At 43.2% G+C, this 19,049-nt stretch overlaps 1 protein-coding gene across 1 annotated transcript in view; it reads left to right on the top strand.

The window, feature by feature from the left end:
• The window catches only part of FBXW8 (F-box and WD repeat domain containing 8), a gene marked incomplete at its 5' end in the record, with an annotated part of 113,557 nt that overhangs the window by 68,480 nt on the left and 26,028 nt on the right, over positions 1 to 19,049 (top strand). The window contains 2 exons of the mRNA XM_081113357.1: positions 6,060 to 6,256; positions 9,375 to 9,581. Coding sequence (XP_080969483.1) covers positions 6,060 to 6,256; positions 9,375 to 9,581 — 404 coding nt within the window. The remainder of the gene's footprint in view (positions 1 to 6,059; positions 6,257 to 9,374; positions 9,582 to 19,049) is intronic.

Genomic DNA, 19,049 nt, shown 5'->3' with positions numbered 1-19,049 from the left:
CCATTTGGATATTTATAACATCATTTGCGGGCCATACAAAATTATCAGTTTAAAAATTAGCCTGCTATAGTTGGTCAAACATTTAATTAACTCACCCCTAATGCCTTGGCAGGGCCGGACCAAATGATTTTCCAGGCCTTATACAGCCCGTGGGCTGGACGTTCCCCACCCCAGTCTAGCTCTTGAGGTTTTGTCAGGGAGAAAGAGAGACACCTGCTCCCCTTTTAGTTTTCCCGGTGGGGGGCAAGCGGGGGCCCTAAACCCCAGCTCTTAGGGTTCTGCCTGGTTCAAGGAATGATAGCAATGAGCTACCTCTTAAGCTGCTAGTGAAGAACTACACAGAACCTCCCTTTGCATTAGCTGAGGTTTCCTTTCGTTTTTACCTGGGCCTGGCAGGCAGAATAAATGTAGTAGACACCTTTCAGGGTGCCTCCTCGCTCTGAGGTCCCTCCCAGCCCCCCTAGAGGCAGCATGTTCACAGTACTTGAGTGAGTCCTTTGGCCTCAGTTGGTTGGACAAGGATGAGGACCCTGGTGCTGGGAGCAGCTGCTTCATGGACGGGATGAGCCGGTTGGGCCTCAGATTTTCAGTCTCCGGTGTGTGCATGGAGCTGATGACTTCATGGAGCTGGGAAAGGGAAAGCTGGTTTGTGGAGGCAGAGAAGGTCAAGATAGTTGCAGAGAGAAGCAGAGTTAAGATACTTGGAGAGACATACATAACTGCCTCGGTTCCGAATGTTCCTAGTTCCTGGCTCTGGTCCCTTAAAATCTTTACTTCCTGCCTTCAGGTTCCACAGGGCAGTCCCATTCCTTTCCAGTGAGTTTTCTTTTGTATCTAAGCCATTTCAGTGGATTTCTGTTTCTTACAACCAAATGTTCTCTTGCTAAAACCCAAGACGAATGCTCAGCAAACCTTTGTTGACTTTCAGCTACGTGCAGTATTCTGAATTCACTACCCAGCGAGGAATGTAGCAGAAAAGTGACACAGTCCTGCCACTTCATAAGGCCACACAAATCAGGAGCCAAATCTGCGTTATTCTGTGTCTGCAGAATGATAAAGCTTAGCCTTTAAGAATCACCACCTGTTTCTGACAGGCTTTCACTACTTCTTCCTTAATGCAGGCAGTGGACGTGGACAAGGCTCAACTTACAATATTTGGGAAAATTAGCTGCTCCTCTTTGGGATCAATTCTGCGACATGACAAAAAATTAAGCTTCTGTACTGTGATACTGCACTTTGTGTATATGTCTCTGTTATATTTTAGTTACTAAAATGCTTAGGGTTCTCTTCAGTGTGAGTTTTGTGTTGTGAGAATAGGGATCATGTCCTTTTTATGTCCCCCCATGTGAGATGCTGGGTGGATGCCCCTAGAGTGTCAGCTGCATGCAGGCAGGGACTTTGCTTTGTTTTGATGGATGCACTGTGGTTTTCCAGTATCTAGGATCGTGGCTGGCCCAGAGCAGAGCTCAGCAGGTACTCGTTGAATGTGTTGTTGCATTAATTTATTTTTGGCTACATATTGGTTCACGTGAATGATAATCTGCGACATTGCTATAAAATAGTCTTATAATTCAAGTTTTTATTTGTTCTGAGTATTTGAGGTTGTAAAACTAGCCATGACATAACTATACAACTAACAAGTCAGCTGATTATAAAATTAGCTTTCACTCAAACATCCCTCCCTGTTAGCTGCTGTGTCTGTTCCTGCCCACCTTGCCCATGTGTTTTTGGGTCAAATAGCCAACAGAATAGTTGCAAAGTGAAGTTGCAAATCTTACAAAAGCCGCAGGATTTAATAAAAGTGATATTGCAGGAGCACTGGAAGTGGTAATTACTCTGATAAATAACAATTGGCTTTTTTCCTTTACTTAAGTCTTTTTAAAAGATAATCGTCTGTTTATGTAAAAATAACAGCAGTGTATGTGGGGTTTATAACATGTAGAAATAAAAAGTACGACAACAGTAGCACAAAGCCTGGGAGGGGGGAGATGGAAGTAGCTGCTGGGAAGTTCTTACATGTGAGAGGTAGTGTGATATGAAGGTAGACTGCGGTAAGTTACAGGTGTATGTTAAAATCCTGAAGCAACCACTGAAATAACACAGGAAAGGGTTTGGCTAATAAATCAACAAAGGAATTAAAACAGAAAAAGAGTGGGGGAAGGTGCAGAGAACAAATGGGACAAATAGAAAAATGGTAGGGTAAGCCCATTTTTACCAATAATCACATTAAAGATAAATAGTTAAACACACCAGTTAATAGCAAGACCAACCATATGCCATTTATAAGAAACTCACTTTAAATATAAAGACATGGCCAAGCGAAAAGACAAAAAAAATATAATCCAAAGAATGCTGGAGTGGCTCTGTCAGGTTCAGACAAAGTAGATTTCAGAGCAAAGAGTATAACCAAGGATAGAGGATGTTCATATAATAAAGTGTCAATTCATCAAGAGGACATAACAATCCTAAATTTTATGCACCATAAAGTGGTCCTGGAGGACTGTGCAGATGACACTGGCACCATTAACAAGTGAGGATCTGACCAAGTTCTACACTTAACAGTTGAAATAGAGAAAATAACAAAGATGATGGCACAATAGGCATTCAGAGAGAATTAAATGGATGGAGCCTTGGAATGTATTTTCCAAAAAGACCCTTCTTAGGATAGCTCTGTGAAACTCAGCCTGTGGGGAAGCCTATTTTATTGCATACGATTCTGTTGGAAAAATGATGCCAACAAAACCAATACTTGATTAATAATGAAAAATGTGTTTATAGATAAACTCCATGTGTGCTTAGAGTGAGCTGTGGTTGAATAACTTCCACACTTGGCAGAACACAGGGTGAGTTGACGTCAGTTACTCATCGATCTCATAGTTATTTTATGCACTTGTAAATGCAGCTGCTCATCCTACACGTTTCTAGCTAAATTTCAGCCCAGCCTCATTGTGTACCTAGTGGCTTTGCACAGTTGTTTAACCACTTGGAGCTTCTGTCTCTTCTCTTTTGTAAAGTGAGGATAAGGATGGATGCTCCTCCCAAGACAAAGTGAGCACTGGATGAAAGTAGACAGATGACAGTGTCTGCACGTTTGAAAGTTCCTTGCAAGTAGCAACTTTCATTTCTCTCTACTCCTGATTGTGATGTCTCCCAACAAATGCCACGCGGAAACATTTGGAAGAGGCGCATCTTGGAATGCGCCTATCTCCTATTTTATGTGCAGAGCCATTGGTGTTTTCTGCTGTATGTCTGTTTCTTCTGAGTCAGAAGGGAAAGAATTTACCAGAATATTTGCCAGGGAATGTGTTATGGAGCCTTTGTGATCTGCTTATCCCCCAAGTTTATCATAATTCTTGTACTTCAGATATTGAGCATCCTATTTTACATATGAAGCAACATTTAACTCAAAAGATCTGCTTTTGTTTGTAATCACCTACTTAAGTCTACTGACAGTTTGAAAGTCTGGCAAAGCAACCCAAAGGTACTATTTTCTTCTGACTATATTTATTTAGTGCTGAAGCATACTTCATAGTGAGTTTGTAAGTTCAAGTCATTTATTGTTTAAAGACAAAAACTACAAGGCAAGAAAAAAGAAAGATGGGAAGATGGATCACAAAGAGAAGAAACATGAGCAGCTACATCTGTTTTAGGTAGTAGGAAGCTGCAGATAAGAGGACTGGATTTATGGATGAGCAATAGAGGAAATCAGTGTTATTAATAGATTAAAAAGGCTTTATACACAGCAGGAACTGTAGAATACATAAAAATAAATGATTGGTCTTCTCCAGCATTTTATGTGGTTTATCTCCTTTAATCTACCCACAGCCCTGGGTAGTAGGTAATGCTATCTTCAGTTTTACAGGTGAGAAAACAGGCTCACTGCTTTACGTAACTCACCCAAGGCCTTCAGCTGGCGAGCAGTGGAGCTGGATTTGAACTCAAAGAAATAGCCATGGACTGTGTTATCGCCACAGATTGTTTCTGTGAATTTTGAAAAAGTAAAATCAGTTGGAATTGGAACAAACCATTATCCAGCATCTACAGAAAGTAATTCCTTTCTTGGGTAAACCTTTCAGGGAAAACTAGCTTGGGGTCATAAAGAAGAAATGATTTGGTGAGAAAAAAAGAATCAATGGCATTGCAAATACAGAAAAGTGTATATATATTTGCAGGGGACTGAAAGTTCCTGTAGACCGCTGGTTCTCAAACTCAAGCTTTCACTCCAGTTGAAAATTTGCTTTTCTAACAAGCCCCGGGGATCCTGATGGTCCTGGGCCCGCCCACTTGGAGAGCAGTGCCGTAGACAGTTTGAGAAAGGTGGAGACATGGCCAGTGTGTGCAAGAGGACTTCATCTGGGTAGCAGCAGTCAAGATGCTGGGGAGAGGATGGATTATAAAATCAGTTTTTAACCAGTGTGGCAAAGTCAAGCTCGGGCTTTTACAACTGTTCATGGCCAGGGGGTTTAGAAGAAGGAGGTGGTGAGGAAGGATGTAAACTACTTTTAATGGCTGTTTTCAGGCATTGCTGGCGTCCGGAGAAGGGTCTGGCCCAGAGCAGGTGCTCAGTGGTTATTTTTTTTGATTGATTTTTTACAGAGAGGAAGGGAGAGGGATAGAGAGTTAGAAACATTGATGAGAGAGAAACATCGACCAGCTGCCTCCTGCACACTCCGCACTGGGGATGTGCCCGCAACCAAGGTACATGCCCTTGACCAGAATCGAACCTGGGACCTTTCAGTCCGCGGGCCGACGCTCTATCCACTGAGCCAAACCGGTTAGAGCGCTCAGTGGTTATTTGTTGCACAAATGAATGGACAAGTAGAAGAATGAGTTAACTCCATATGTTAGCACTACTCAGCAATTAATTCTTCTTAGGTTTCTCTCGTGAAAACATATTTTAAAAATTTAACTTCTTGGTAAAGATAGTTTTTGGAAAACATTTTAGTATGTACAAGGAGGTAACAGGAAACTTCCCTCCTGCTCTTCTTCCTTTCCTCTGGTTTCTTTCCTTGGAGGTCAGTTACCGTTAATAGTTTCTTGTGTGTCCTTCCAGGATATTCCATTTGTGTGTGTGTGTGTGTGTGTGTGTGTGTGTGTGTAAATTTTTTAAAATACAAGAACAGTGTAACGTACTATACTATTTGTTCTTTACTTTTTTCATTTAACAATATATTTTGTTGATCATTTCATAAAGCACATATAAGGCTGACTCAGTCTTTTTTAACTGGTCATTTTATTTAAAATACAAAGTATGGAGGTGGCATTATTTAAGTAGCTCTCTATTCATGGACATTTAAAACTTGCAATCTTTTGAAATAATTAAAAGCAGTACAGTGACTAGCCTATATACATTTTTAATTTTGTAAATATTATCCAATTGCCTTCAAAGTGGGTGAATTAGTTTACATCCCCACCAACAATTTGAGAGCGCATTTCCCTGAATTCTCAACAAAATATTTTATGAAATATTTTAACTTTGTCAATATGACTGATAAAAATGGTATTATAGTTTTTATTTATCTTTATCTAATTGAGTGAATTTTTACTTTTTTTTTATGTTTGAGTCAGTTGTGTTTCTTTTTCTGTGAACAGTATACTCATGTCCTTCACTCACTTTTCAGTTGCTTTTTTTTCTTAGTGAATCTTAGAAGCCCTTTATATATAACTAGTGGCCCGGTGCATGAAATTTGTGCACGGGTAGGACCCCTAGGCTTGGCCGATAATCAGGGCTGATCAGGTTCCCTGCCTCCCCACCTTCTCCTTCCCTTGCTCCCTCGCTCCCCCCACTGCTGCTGCTGCTGGTTGCCCGCCATGTTCCATGCTGCCCCCCTGGTGGTCAGTGCATATCATAGCGAGCGATCAAATGCTTGGTCGAACTCCTGAGGAAACAAATTGCATATTAGCCTTTTATTATATAGGATAGAAATTGGCCCTTTGTTATATGTGATGCAAATATTTTATCATTCATTTTTTAATTTTCTTTACATTAAACAATTGTTATTTTATAATTACATTGAAGTAAATTTAAAGCTATCTACATACATTTTTTTTCTACATAGGATTTCTTAATATTTGGGATCTAAGGACTGGAAAGTATCCTATTCACCGCTTTGAGCATGATGCAAGAATACAGGCACTAGCCCTCAGCCAGGAAGATGCCACTGTTGCCACAGCTTCTGCTTTCGATGTTGTGATGTTGCATCCCAATGAGGAAGGATATTGGCAAATAGCTGCAGAATTCGAAGTTCAGAAACTGGTGAGCTTTTAATCTGGTCATTTTATTTTTCATTCTTAGAACCTCTGAATCTAATATAAACAAACAGTAATGATGTGGGAAGCTCCCACTCACTCAGGACTGCCTGTGGGCCTCACATTCATAAATCTCACCCTCCCTTGCGAAATAGGTGCTATCATTTTCCCTGTTTACCAAGAAGCCAAGAAAAACTTAGAGCAGTGACTGGACCTCCCCAGCCTCAGAGCCAGGAAGTGTGATTTGAACCCAGGGCTTACTTCAGGGCTAGAGTTTCTCATTGCCATGAGCCTCATCCACTTTCACAGGAGGTCCACCACTCGAAATCTAAGGTCAGCTTCTGGCCGCCTACAGAAGTGAAAATGAGTTCATTGACATTATCCCAGTCCTTATGGCAAGAAGGGTTCCATCCTCAGCTTTCTTCACCCCAAGTTTTTTTCACCTGGAAGTAAAAGTAGCTCCTTTGTGAAAATAGGTAGAAGTCGGTGTCATGTTCCAGGACGTCGTGTGTGAAGCTGAGCCAGCCGTAAAGAGTTCTTTACGTGGAGCTTGCTTCTGAGTTCACTTGTACGTGAGCCTCTGCATTCTAATGATAGCAGGTGATTTGCTGGTAGAAGGACGTTTAAATCTGTCCTGAATTCCGGTTTAATTTAAACAAACCTGATTTTGGCACTAGTAGAAGAGTGAACAGAAGAGCCAACATTGAATAAATTGATGGCCTGACCTGGAACAAATCCTCTTCCTCTCCCTTTCCTCCTGGTGAGAATCTTATTAGACTGAATAACTAAAAAGCCCCATGTTACTGCCTCACCTCCATAAGCTGCTTGTCCCTCTAATGAGCCAGTCTCGGCAGTTTGGGTCTAGCGTTCCCCCAAACTGCCTGAGGCTGTTCTCCCATCTTGGGTTTTATTAGAAAAATGTGAAAGAACCATATTTGTTTGTTTTCACAACTACTGTCGTGCTTATCATCTGGTCTTTGACTAAAGAACACTGTAGAATGGCAACAATTATATGAACTCAGACAATTACTTAAGATGTGAGTCCCTCTATAAAATGTAAATCCTGCCTTGGCAATCAGTGGCATCCTGGCACAGACTGGATGCTTTTTGAAGTAGTTTTACAGCTCCCAGCAGTGGCCCAGCCACTGCCAATCAGAGCGTCTTGGTCTGTCCAAAATCCAACATGAAGATGAAATTACATGGCTGGGCTGAGGATGTCAGTCTTACGAAAGTAAGAAATGGTTTTTAGACTGGAGAGAGGGAGCAAGCTGGAGGCGGGTGCTGTAACACTTTATGTGTTATTTCTCACCCTGCGTGCGGGGTGGCCACAGGCTGCTTGTCACTGGCAGGCACCCCTGGCCTAGAGCGATGGGTCCTTTTGTCTTCCCCAGATAGGCTCCCCGAATCGCAGTGGCAGTGTTCCCGTGTTTGTGATGTCAGCCTAGAACATCAGCCTTTGTGATGGGCCCTGGGCTTTGGACGAGGGGCCGAGGATTAGCAGAGCCACCCAGATGTTCCCTCTCTGTCTCCAGCTCCCCTGGACAGCCCTCAGCATTCAGGCTTTGGACTCAGTTATCTTATTTTCAGAGCAATACTGCCCTTTTACACAGTGGATTTTCATAATTGAATGGCTTGGCTCACCTGTTGTCACACTCTCAGAATTTACTCAGGGAGGTGAGAACCGGTGGTAAACTACACTGGGGGAGTGTGCCACTCAGGGATCTAGAAAAGCACATTATTCTTGAAGGGACCTCCCCTACACATGCAGATTAGAGAAGGGCCTGGCACAAAAAGGCTGTTGGTCGTGGCCTTCCTGCTCCCGATGGCATGGAAGCCTGGAGAGAGCAGGTAACTCAGATATTTCTAACCTTTTAGCAACGCAGTTTTGGTATTTGCACAGATGTTAAAATGTGATTTTTGCTCATTTGGAACTGAGTGAATTTTATTCAGTTTCTGGTTTAAAGATACTTTTGAATAACTATTACGCCTGCATGGGTTCAGAATTTAAAAGATCCAATAAAGTTTACAGTGAGTAACAACATTTCCACCCCATCCCTCAACTCTTCCCTCTTTGAAAGCAGCCATGATTAGAAGATTTATGCATGTACAAGCCAAGTACATCACACCCTTCCTCTGCCCACATGCACACACGTTAGCCCACTGGGAATCCCGTTACCTTGCTTCCTTGCTCTCTGCCCAAACGAGTATCAGTTCATGAAGACTCTTCATGCTTTTGCCCAAGACTGCGTGGTATTTCAGCGCAAATATGGACTGTCAGTTATTTATAGTCCGTTTAGCATTTTCCAGTTTTTAGTGATGAAAAAGTAAAGCTTTAGCCAATAACCTGTACACATGGTTTTGATTAATGCAAGTTTACTTGTATGGAAAGTCCTGGAAGGAACTTGCTGGGTCAGAGCCTAAGTGCATTTGACATTGTGGAAAGTGTTGCCGATTTTCCTCTATAGCAGCATTTCTCAACCTGTGGGTCACGACCCCTTTGGGGGTTGAACGACCCTTTCACAGGGGTCGCCTAAGACCATCGGAAAACACATATATAATTACATATTGTTTTTGTGATTAATCACTATGCTTTAATTATGTTCAATTTGTAACAATGAAAATACATCCTGCATATCAGATATTTACATTACAATTCATAACAGTAGCAAAATTACAGTTATGAAGTAGCAATGAAAATAATTTTATGGTTGGGGGTCACCACAACATGAAGAACTGTATTAAAAGGTCGCGGCATTAGGAAGGTTGAGAACCACTGCACTATAGACATTGGACCAGATTACATCCCACCAACCGTAGTGGGACCCATCATGTGGTTGTCCCCTTCACTTCCAGGCCAGTGTCTCAGCAGACAATGTGATCTGTACTGGTATGACAGGTGAAAATGGTACCTCAGTGAATTTTTACTTTATATTTTTCTTATTAGGAGTGTATTGTGTTTCTTTAAGAACTGTGTGTCATTTCCTGTGAACTGCCCCTTTACCCGTCTTTTTCTGTGGAGTTGCTGGTCTTCTCATTGACATGTAGCAGGAACTATATACTTTTTGACCAAGTCAGGATGAACTGTATGTGGAACCTGAGGACTAAATAACCCTTAACCTTTCCAGGTTGACTACCTTGAAATAGTTCCAGATACCGAAAGGTACCCTGTGGCAGTGGCCACTGCTGGAGATCTGGTGTACCTGCTAAAGGCTGACGACTCTGCCAGAACCCTCCACCACGTCTACGGGCAGCCCGTCACCTGTCTGGATGTCTCGGCCAACCAGGCTGCTTTTGGAGTGAAGAGTCTAGGATGGGTACACGAAGGAAACAAGGTACAAATAGCAAGACATGCAATTAACAAAATAGAACATCAGTTTTTATTTTCTAGAAGGCAATTTAAAAAATTAAAGCTCCAAGATGTAGTCGGGAAATAGATATTTAGCATGGCAAAAAAATTCAAGCACTTGGAAAGGATATGAGGTGAAAAGAATTATTTCTTTTTTCCTCCTTTTCCCCAACCCCACTCCACAGACAAAACTGATAATTTCTAATAGATATCCATCTAGAATATAGGTACATTTATACACTGGAAAACATACCTTTATAGAAAAAAGGTTCAGCAAAATTTATATTCTCACCAACAGTGCATAAAAGTACCTCTGATACTCTGAGCCAGAAGCAGGGAGAAAAGTTTTTAATTGAAATTCTTTGCATGATTACTAAATGTAATCACTACCTAGCGTTTTACTATCCTGACTGTAGGCCAAGTACTTAGTCTGAAAAGTCTTAAAGTTGATTTATGGAAGTCTCTTTCTCCTCCAGTGGGGTCAGGGGGGAGAGGGATCAAGTTTTATTTTGTTTTCCCTTCAGTGTGCCTTCTCTCGACCCCCTGGCAGTGGTGTGATCCCAGGAAGAAACTTCTCTGCGCATTGGCTCCCCTGGCAGCTCCTCCTGAGGACAGAGGCCTCTCCCTGGCACTGCTGTGGCCTGCTGCCCCACGTGGCCTGAGGCAGGCTGCTTAACCTCCCCTCCGTATGCCTCAGTGTCCTCATTTGTTTGTAAACATTTTTATTGATTTCAGAGAAGAAGGGAGAGGGAGAGAGAGATAGAAACATCAGTGATGAGAGAGAATCATTGATTGGCTGCCTTCTGCATGCCCCCGCCTGGGGATCAAGGCCACAACTCAGGCATGTGCCTTTGACCAGAATCAAACCCGGGACCCTTCAGTCCATGGGATGATGCTTTATCCGTGAAGCCAAACCGGCTAGGGCTCAGTTTCCTCACTTGTAAAAGGGGGCTCATAACAGCACCTACACCATAGAATTACCAGATTAGATGAAAACATGTCTGTAAAGCTTTAAGCGTCATGCCTGGCGTGTGACAGTTAATCATCACTGTGTGCCTCCTGGTATTTCTACCAGTCGTAGTTCCATGCTGGCCTCCGTTTGTGAATTTTTTTACAGTTTCCCCTAACATGTAAGTCACCTGTACAGTCAGGTCTCATCAGGCGTTCACTGATTTTGCAACTTAGTAGGTGCTTAAAGCTTTGAAGCATCCTGGATTGCAATTGTGTTCTTCACCCAGTAAGATAGATAAGGCACTAGAAAGGCCCGTGGCTTCCTGCAGCCTCACGGTGAGAAGGGCCTCCCTCTGTGCTGGAGGAGTGCATATGTCAGCATCTGTCAGCCGACAAGTCGGCGATGCTCTAACTCCTGTGTTTTGTCTTCCTAGGAAGTGGGGGAAGGGGACAGCAATTGCTTTCTGAAGGCGGTTTCCTTTCTAGGGCTTTAAAAAAACTTTCTTTTCCGATCCCTGGTGAGCTCATTTGTTGAGAGAAGAAAGGCTGCGGATTCGCTTTCTAATTTTTCATCCATTATGCTTTCAAGTTTGGGTTATCTCATTTATTTCTCAAGTCTCAGTGTAGTGAGGGGATAAAGATACATAATACTAGCCTGGTTAAAATTTTCCATATTTTCAATAAATTTTTCATCTGGCAGATCCTATTTCTCTTTGACTTATCTAAGTAGATTTGTTTCTATACAGTCTTATATTTTGATACAATCATAGTGGATATATTTGAGAAACCAGTGAAAGGGAGAGTTCAGCATCCTTTAGCTATCGGTGGTACGGAGGCACTTTTGTGGATGCCTCTGAAAATTTCCAACCCAATTAAAAGCATTAATTATAAGAATCTGCTTATTAATACCTTAATTTTATGGAAATTTATTTTAAAATGTGTTCTCTCAAATAACTTGTTACTGGTATTTTCATTGCTATTTTAAAATTAAAAGTGGAAGTAAATTTGCTACAGAATTTGTTGAAGCATCCTTTGAAATCTGACAGTAGCAGTTAGTTACCCAAATATTTTGTGCGCACAACAGCAAGCCTTCAAACACTTGTGGGTGGCTGGCTGGTTGTTGTTAGTAATAACTTTGTGTTGAGATGTTTCTCCAACATGAATGCCACCCACTCGAATGTGAGGGAAGCCAAGCTTTTGTCTATGAAGCTTTCCTTATTTTTGCAGAGGCAGGACGATCCATCTGATTGTGTTTAATGGGTTTTCTGCTTCCTCAGAAGAACCTGCATTTTTAAGAAGCGTAAGGGACCTGGAACATCTCTGTGTGCGCTAAGCCATGTCATCCTGCTGCTGTCCTAGGATGTCATGTCGTAACCCCCAGGTAGCTGCATGGGTGGTGCTCAGGGCTGCTCTGCTGTGAGTGCCGTTTGGCTGTGTCTGCTTGGCCTGGCAGCGTGTGTCCCGGCACGTTTTATTAGGTTGGTGTCAGACTATTAGCAGTAGACTTTGCCTGGAGCTACGTCCACATGGGGGCTTGTGTTTGCGCCTCTGGCCTGTGTAACTCGGAATCAGATGAAGGCTTTATGAGAACAGAGAGTTTGGCTTATCTTCGTTTGTACCTGATACAGAGCTGGGGCTTAGCTGGAGTCCATTATTGATTAACTGTGATAAAAACACAGCGAAGTCCAAATGTTGATATAAAATACATTTGAGTTGGGAACTAAGGTTTCTCTAACGTGTAGAAGTAACTCCAGAGGTGTTATTTTTGTTTAGTTGGAGGATATCCTTGCCCCATACGATGATCGCATTAGCATTTTATAGGCACCACAGCTGTCAGAGCATCAAATAATAATGGTTCAAGTCCATCCACTCATAGATCCAGCTAGCCAGCCATCATGTGCGCGTTCAGCACAGAGAGCCACAGAGCACCAGTTGTGTTCCTGGCACTGGAGTGTGAAACAGCCTCACGCACAGATTTCAGCAAACTGGTGCTTGTCAAGTAACCCAGCTCTGTCAATAAACAGTTTTCCAAGGAAATGAGACCAAGTTATGTAGCAAAATGCACCTATTGAACCTTAAGAAAAGGCCTATGAGTACAGCTGGTTTGATCCTTTGCAGCTCCGTGTGTTCCAGGACCAGAGAGAGTTCGTGCGCTGCACATCTCCGTTGCTTATGGCACAGAACTTCCCAGACTTTTGAATTTAGAGGCCAGGACTAGGGACCCCACTTGGAATTGCCAGCATTTTCTTTGCCCAAGTAAAGTCGTAGAAAAAATGGCCATTGTCTATTTTCACTTTTTGTTAAAAGATCAGATTTTTAAACATAGTTTTTCTGTGTGTTTTTTTTAAAGAGTAATTTAAAACGAGGTAATGCATTCACCTGATTCAGAAATCAACAGATCTGACAAGGAAGGATGTGCAGGGGGATGGCCCTTGCCCACTCCTTTCAACCTGCCACCCAGTTTCTTTTCCTGGAGGCAAGTCAGTGTTGCTAGTTTCGTGTACATCCTTCAGAGGTATTTTATGCACATGTAAGCAAATTACCTAGATATACCCTCAGCACCCTCTTTTTTAAAAATGCAAATGGTAAAATACTATATTGTTGTTCTGTACCTTGCTTTTTCCTGCAACAAAACTTCTTAAAGATCATTTCATCCTGGTGTTTGGATATTGTTTTGTTTTTCTGTTTGCAATGTTATGGTCCCGCACCTGTGGGTGGAGCTTGATGAGTTCGGCTAGCCCCTCTAGATGTATGCTACATTGCTCCCTGTCTTTTGCTGCTGTGAACCACATTTGGCCCACATGAATGTGTTTATAGGGTTAGTTCCTCCGAGTGGACTTGCTGAGTGAAAGGGGTCCGTGCCTTTATGATTTTGATGGCTGTTGCCTCTATGGCGGCATCCCTGGGAAAGTGGCAGGTGGCAGCACACCCCATTTCCCTGGCAGTTCCTGGACATCTTTTCTCTCACAGGCTTTACAGAAAGATCACAACAAAGTGAGGCCAGAGGACTATACAGAGACCTGTCTGCTCTTACTGTTCAGTAAATTATTTTGTAGCTCTGCTACTTAGGATGAGTGGCGGTTCATTTCAAATCACATGGCTTTACCTAGAGCAGCGGTTCTCAACCTGTGGGTCACGACCCCTTTGGGGGTTGAACGACCCTTTCACAGGGGTCGCCTAAGACCATCGGAAAACACATATATAGTTACATATTGTTTTTGTGATTAATCACTATGCTTTAATTATGTTCAATTTGTAACAATGAAATCGGGGGTCACCACCACATGAGAAACTGTAGTGAAGGGTGGTGGCATTAGGAAGGTTGAGAACCGCTGACCTAGAGCCAGTGCAGTGGGACTGTGGGACTAACAGCCCTCTCGGGCCCCGTCAGGTGGGGTGAAACTGCCACACGCACCAGTGTGTGTCCTTCTTGGCTTAGTTGGTGCCATCTGAAGGAGAGTCCATGGTTCCTCTAAGGTGGTGAGCCAACTCGCCTCTTTTATGTAAAATGAAGAGGGGTGGGCACGTGACCTCTGGGCTTCTGTCCAGCATCCCGTTCCGTGAATTCCGGATGAAGTGATGAGGTGGTAGAAACTTCCTACTTTACCTGCGGAGTTTTGTTGAGCTGCTCCCCCATTGGAACCGCTGGGTGATTGAAGGCTTCTGAAATGGGCCGAGGAATCCATCACCCTACTCTTCTCTAACGAGACCTCCCCAAGGGCGATGTTTGTTGCTGATAGAAATGATTGGGCAGGAACTTGGGACTTCTTCATCACTTCCCATGTCCTGCGAGCCAGGGGTATGTGGTAAGAAGGCCTCCTCACAGGTCTTTGCTTTCAGATGCTACTTAGCAATGGCCTGCTTCCTCCCGCTGCAGTGCAGAAATCCGTGTCAACTCCGCCCTAGCCCTCTGTGCCCAAATACCCCTGTATGATGTGTTTCTATGTCTCATATTTTCTGAATCTGTCAAAAATGCTTCCACCAATGAAAACATGTGTATGATACCATATCATTAGTTCTTTTGCTGCCTGAATTAAATTTTGTTCTCAGATGTAGAGGGTTAGAAGGTAGAATTGCCTCATTTAAGAGCATTATGTTGACGACGAGTCTCATGCCTCATAAAGGAAGAGAGAGACCCACTTAGGGCTCTTAGCATCATTCTCTGTATTTGGACATATTTCCTAATTTAGTTTGGAAGTACTTGGCATTCAGTGGCAGGTTGTATTTAGCAGCACGCAGCGCGCATCGTAATCAGGGGGATGCGAGTGAAGTAATCCTGAGCTGGGATGTGTTTGACAAGGACGCTGCCTTGGCGCTGCTGCCTCAGCTTACATCACGCTGGAAAATAATTGCTAACGTCTCTTATGATAATCATTCCCTTCACACGGACGTGGAAAGACTCTGGATTGGTTGCTTGCACTCGTCACGAGTTGAAATAACTGTCTGGGAGAACGCTTGGAATCAGACACACAGTGCTCACGGATTCCGACCACATTCTCCCATACCTACCCTGACTGTGCAGCCCACCTCTGCTTTTGTTCAAGGCTCCATTCCGGAGAAGAATGAAAAACTTGGTCTTTTACGCGCAGGGTGAATAATTTAAAATGGAAAGTTCACAAAGTATATGCCTCATTTCCTTTTCACTTTCTCCTTAAACCTTTAAAATGTTTTGTCTTCACTTTCTTCTTAGAGAAGTTTAGGAAGATAGTCCTTTGAGACCAATTTTCTAGATTATTGAGTGATGTTGACTACCAGAAGGATTCATTTTTGTTGCCTAGGTTACTGTCATTGCTAATGACTGTTTATTGAACACATGCTATATGCTAGATTTCTGATTGGCACTGGAAACATGTAGATGAATCCAGAATGACATCTGCCTTCGGGCTCTCAGCCTTGTGTTCCTCAGCAGCTTAGCAGTTTGTATTGCTTCCTCCACACTGAGATGGACATCAGGTCACAGGAGCCCTTCACAGCAGTTTGCTGAATTCCAAAGTGATGAGATTATACAGATAAATTGATGAGGATTGAACATTCAGAGGATTGTTTTAATACTAGAACATGGTTTAGTATTAAAACGATATCAGTAAGTGATATAATCGTTAGTGTAATTTCACAATACATGAAGTTCTCCTCCCGTGCTGAGTGAACCCCGAGACAGCTCACAGAACCCCCGGGTTACTCAGGACAGACAAGAAACCTCAACTGGGGACCTTTGAGGACCTGGCCACCTCTGATCTTCCGTAACACGATGGCGATTCTGTGGGAAGCATTTCTTGGAATGCTGTCGCTGCCTAGGATGCTGAACATGCTCTAGGAGCTCTAGGATCCTGAACCACTCCTTTGCGAGAGTGATGACCTCATAGAAAATAAACACAGGGAAAAGTATTTTCCACTAAGTCAAGGTAGTGGTGTAACCTTTGGGGATTGAGCCAGATAAACCTTCAGCAAGTTACTTACCTGGGAAAGGGAGGTCATGTGCCTGTTAGATACTGAGCACCAGTACCTCCCCATCCCCACCGGCTTTGGGGGCAGGTTAGAGTTCATCAGGAAAACCTGGGCAAGAAGGCAGTTCAGGCGGAGGCAACGGGCTTGGAGGACAGGTTCCCAGGGGGTCCAGGAAGCAGCAGTGGGGTGATCCAGGCTGGCTGGAGCACAGGTAGCCTGGCTGGTGTGGTAACTGTGCTCAAGTCATTTTGTCATGATAGCTCCTGTGATTCGTCACCAGATTCATTTTCCCAAGAGCTGATTTGAAATAATGCATTTAGAATAGAAAGGGACAAGTCCGTTCAGCTTCCTGCAGAACCAATGCGGTTGCTGAGTCACTTGGTGTAATATCCTTGAGATGCAAACCCTTGTGGAGAGGGCTGGCTCTGTGCCTTAAATATCTTATGTCTGCATTCAGACTTGCATAGTTTTTGTATACCAATGGCATTTGTATCATTTTCTAATTTTCAAAAACCATTGATCAGTATTCTTGAAGCTCTGAGCAAGCTCCCAAGACCATTACATTGAAGTGTATGCTGATCATTGCCTTTCTCTTGTTTGTCTTTTGAATTAAGCTTAGAATTTTATTTAGGGCCTACTTTTTCTAATGGCTTTCCCAATGATTTATGTGGAATTTCCATCCTGGCTCACCACTTCTCACCCATGGGAGACTGTGAACTTGGAGTTAGGCTTTGCTTTTGTTCCATTTTATGGATAGGCATGGCTTTGGTTTCTTCCTGCCAGGGCTCAAGAGCAAGTAGGTTTGTTAAAGGGTTAAAAGTCAGTTTGTTTTTCAGTTAATGAAGATCAAGGGGAGGGCTGTTGGGAATGTTTGCTTTTGCTCTAAGAACGCTAACACTGTAGAGTAGGTTGCTTGCTTTGGATGTATATCCAGACAGCTACTATTTATAGTGTTCTTTATGTGCAAAGTGCAGCTAAGCATATGTCTGTGCTGGTACAGTCCTGCCCCTTAGGCAGTGCTAAAGGGGCGTTATGCCTCCGGGGTACGAAGGGGAGCCCATGGGTAGACTCTTTGCCCTACACCAGAGGTCCTCCCTGCTCACTTTCATTTTTCACGCTCCTCCATCAGCTGTCACTTGTTTTAGTTCTCTGGTGTTAGCCACATTCTATCTATCCACTTCTGAGCCTTTGTCTGATCTAACTTGGGGCCAGACCAGCAGTTGCCAGGCTAGTGAATAGAACATTGATATTCAAGCCAGTCTAATATCCTGAATTTCATACACAGTCATCTTTATATCACACTCATCTCACATGTAATCTTCCCATTTTAAAAATATTATTCAAGTTGCCTTTAATTTTCAAGAATTCATTTCATAATTTGCAGCCTCAGTCTTCCTCCCAATATAAAGTAGATTTAATATTAACTTTTTTTCTCCAGGGGGCCATGATTAGTTACGTGTCATTAATATTTGTGAAGCGCTTAGAAACTGTCCATGCTCTTTATTATGATGAGGCCTGTTGGGAGCATAAAAGGAGGCTGTGAGGATTTTCAGCTTCAGTCATACATTTGCATAGTAATTATAATCTCGTCATTGAACTAAATGCGGGGGCCGTGAGCACTCCTGCTCGTTTTATGTCTGCAGGAGCCAGTTCTCTTGTGGTCTCTTTTCTTATTCTAGCGCTAGGACAGAGATCGTCTGAGGAGGTTCCCGACGCCAAGCAAGAGCTTCTCTCCGCAGAGTGGACCTGCCTTCCCTGTTGTTTCCAGCACCGACGGGTGTGTGGTCCAGGGAGCTGGGTTGTGTTTGCCTGCATGTGCACTGCAGCGTACTCCTGCTCTCCGGGTTTCTTTCAGGCTTAGGTCACAATAGGTGTTGGTTTGGCCTCGCTCTGGTCCTTTGTAGACATCTGCCCACATCACAAAGCCCCCAAGTTTGGCACAGTCTGTGGTGATTGGCAGAGCCTTCCCGGGCAGAGTCCAGTCCTGGAACAGCGGGGGTTGCAGGTGCATTGGCACGTTGTGGTGGGGAACGCACACGGGCCTTGCCTACCCAGCGCCTGGCGATGCTCAGCAACACCGTCCCATCCCTGAAATATCTTGGCCTTGCGGGCTTGTCACTCCAATTAAAACTTAAACATGAAAGCAGCCCAGGCTGCCTCCCTTTGTGCTGCAGTTGAGCGTGGACGGTGCCAGAGCATATCATGGAAACTGTGAAGGGGGTGCTGTGTTTCAGGGGTCTGTGCTGTCGGGGGTCTGCTTCTTCCAGCTTTGCGTCTTGCTGGTGGCTGCTGCTAAGTGCACCTGAGAGGCAAGTTTTTGTTTGCCAACAGAAAGTCACCTTTGGGATGGTGGTGAAAGTCATTTTCCACATGTTCACAGATACGCCTGTTACCAGGCCTCACGCTCTGACTTATCTTTGGCAAGGACTTACAAAATAGTCTCTCTGGCTGATTGTCAAAAATTACATCATATCGGAGTAAACTGCTTTTAAATCAGACATCCATTATTCATGTATATTAACTGCTTTTTTATTTTTTTATTGGCTGTTTTGTGTATGATTTACTCTTTTCTCACTAGCTCCCCCTCCCTTCCAATTGTCTGTCTTTCTCGTTTTTTTAAATCTTAGCTCATCTGTGAATTTATAGGAGCTGTCCACTTATCTTTGTATGTCGACATCAATATGTGGACCCTGCATTTTTTGTAGTGAAATTTTTTTACTACATTTTGTGGGTCATATTTATGTTGGCTCAGAATAGCAGTTTGGGTTGTTTACTTGAGTAAAATCTACCCCAAGAATGGGAGGTCTTTTTCCTTTATTTTAAAAAAATGAGCATTATTAGTCTTGTACTTCAAGATCTGTACCAAGTGAAACTGTACCTCCCACTTCTGAAGCATCTAAATACGTTGCTCTTGGTGGAAAGCAAATTGACTTACTGTGTTCATTTGCACGCATGGAGCACATCCTACTGCAAGGCCCATGTATCATTCTCCTGTAATCGTACGTACAGGCAGAGATGTGTCGCATTTATTCACTCTTTCGTCAAATACATACTGGGT

This window comes from Myotis nattereri, assembly GCF_964212035.1.
Source record: "Myotis nattereri genome assembly, chromosome: 19".
Taxonomy (NCBI): Eukaryota; Metazoa; Chordata; class Mammalia; order Chiroptera; family Vespertilionidae; genus Myotis; species Myotis nattereri.
The sequence above is the reverse complement of the archived record's forward strand: the minus strand, read 5'-3'. Positions and strand labels throughout refer to the sequence as shown.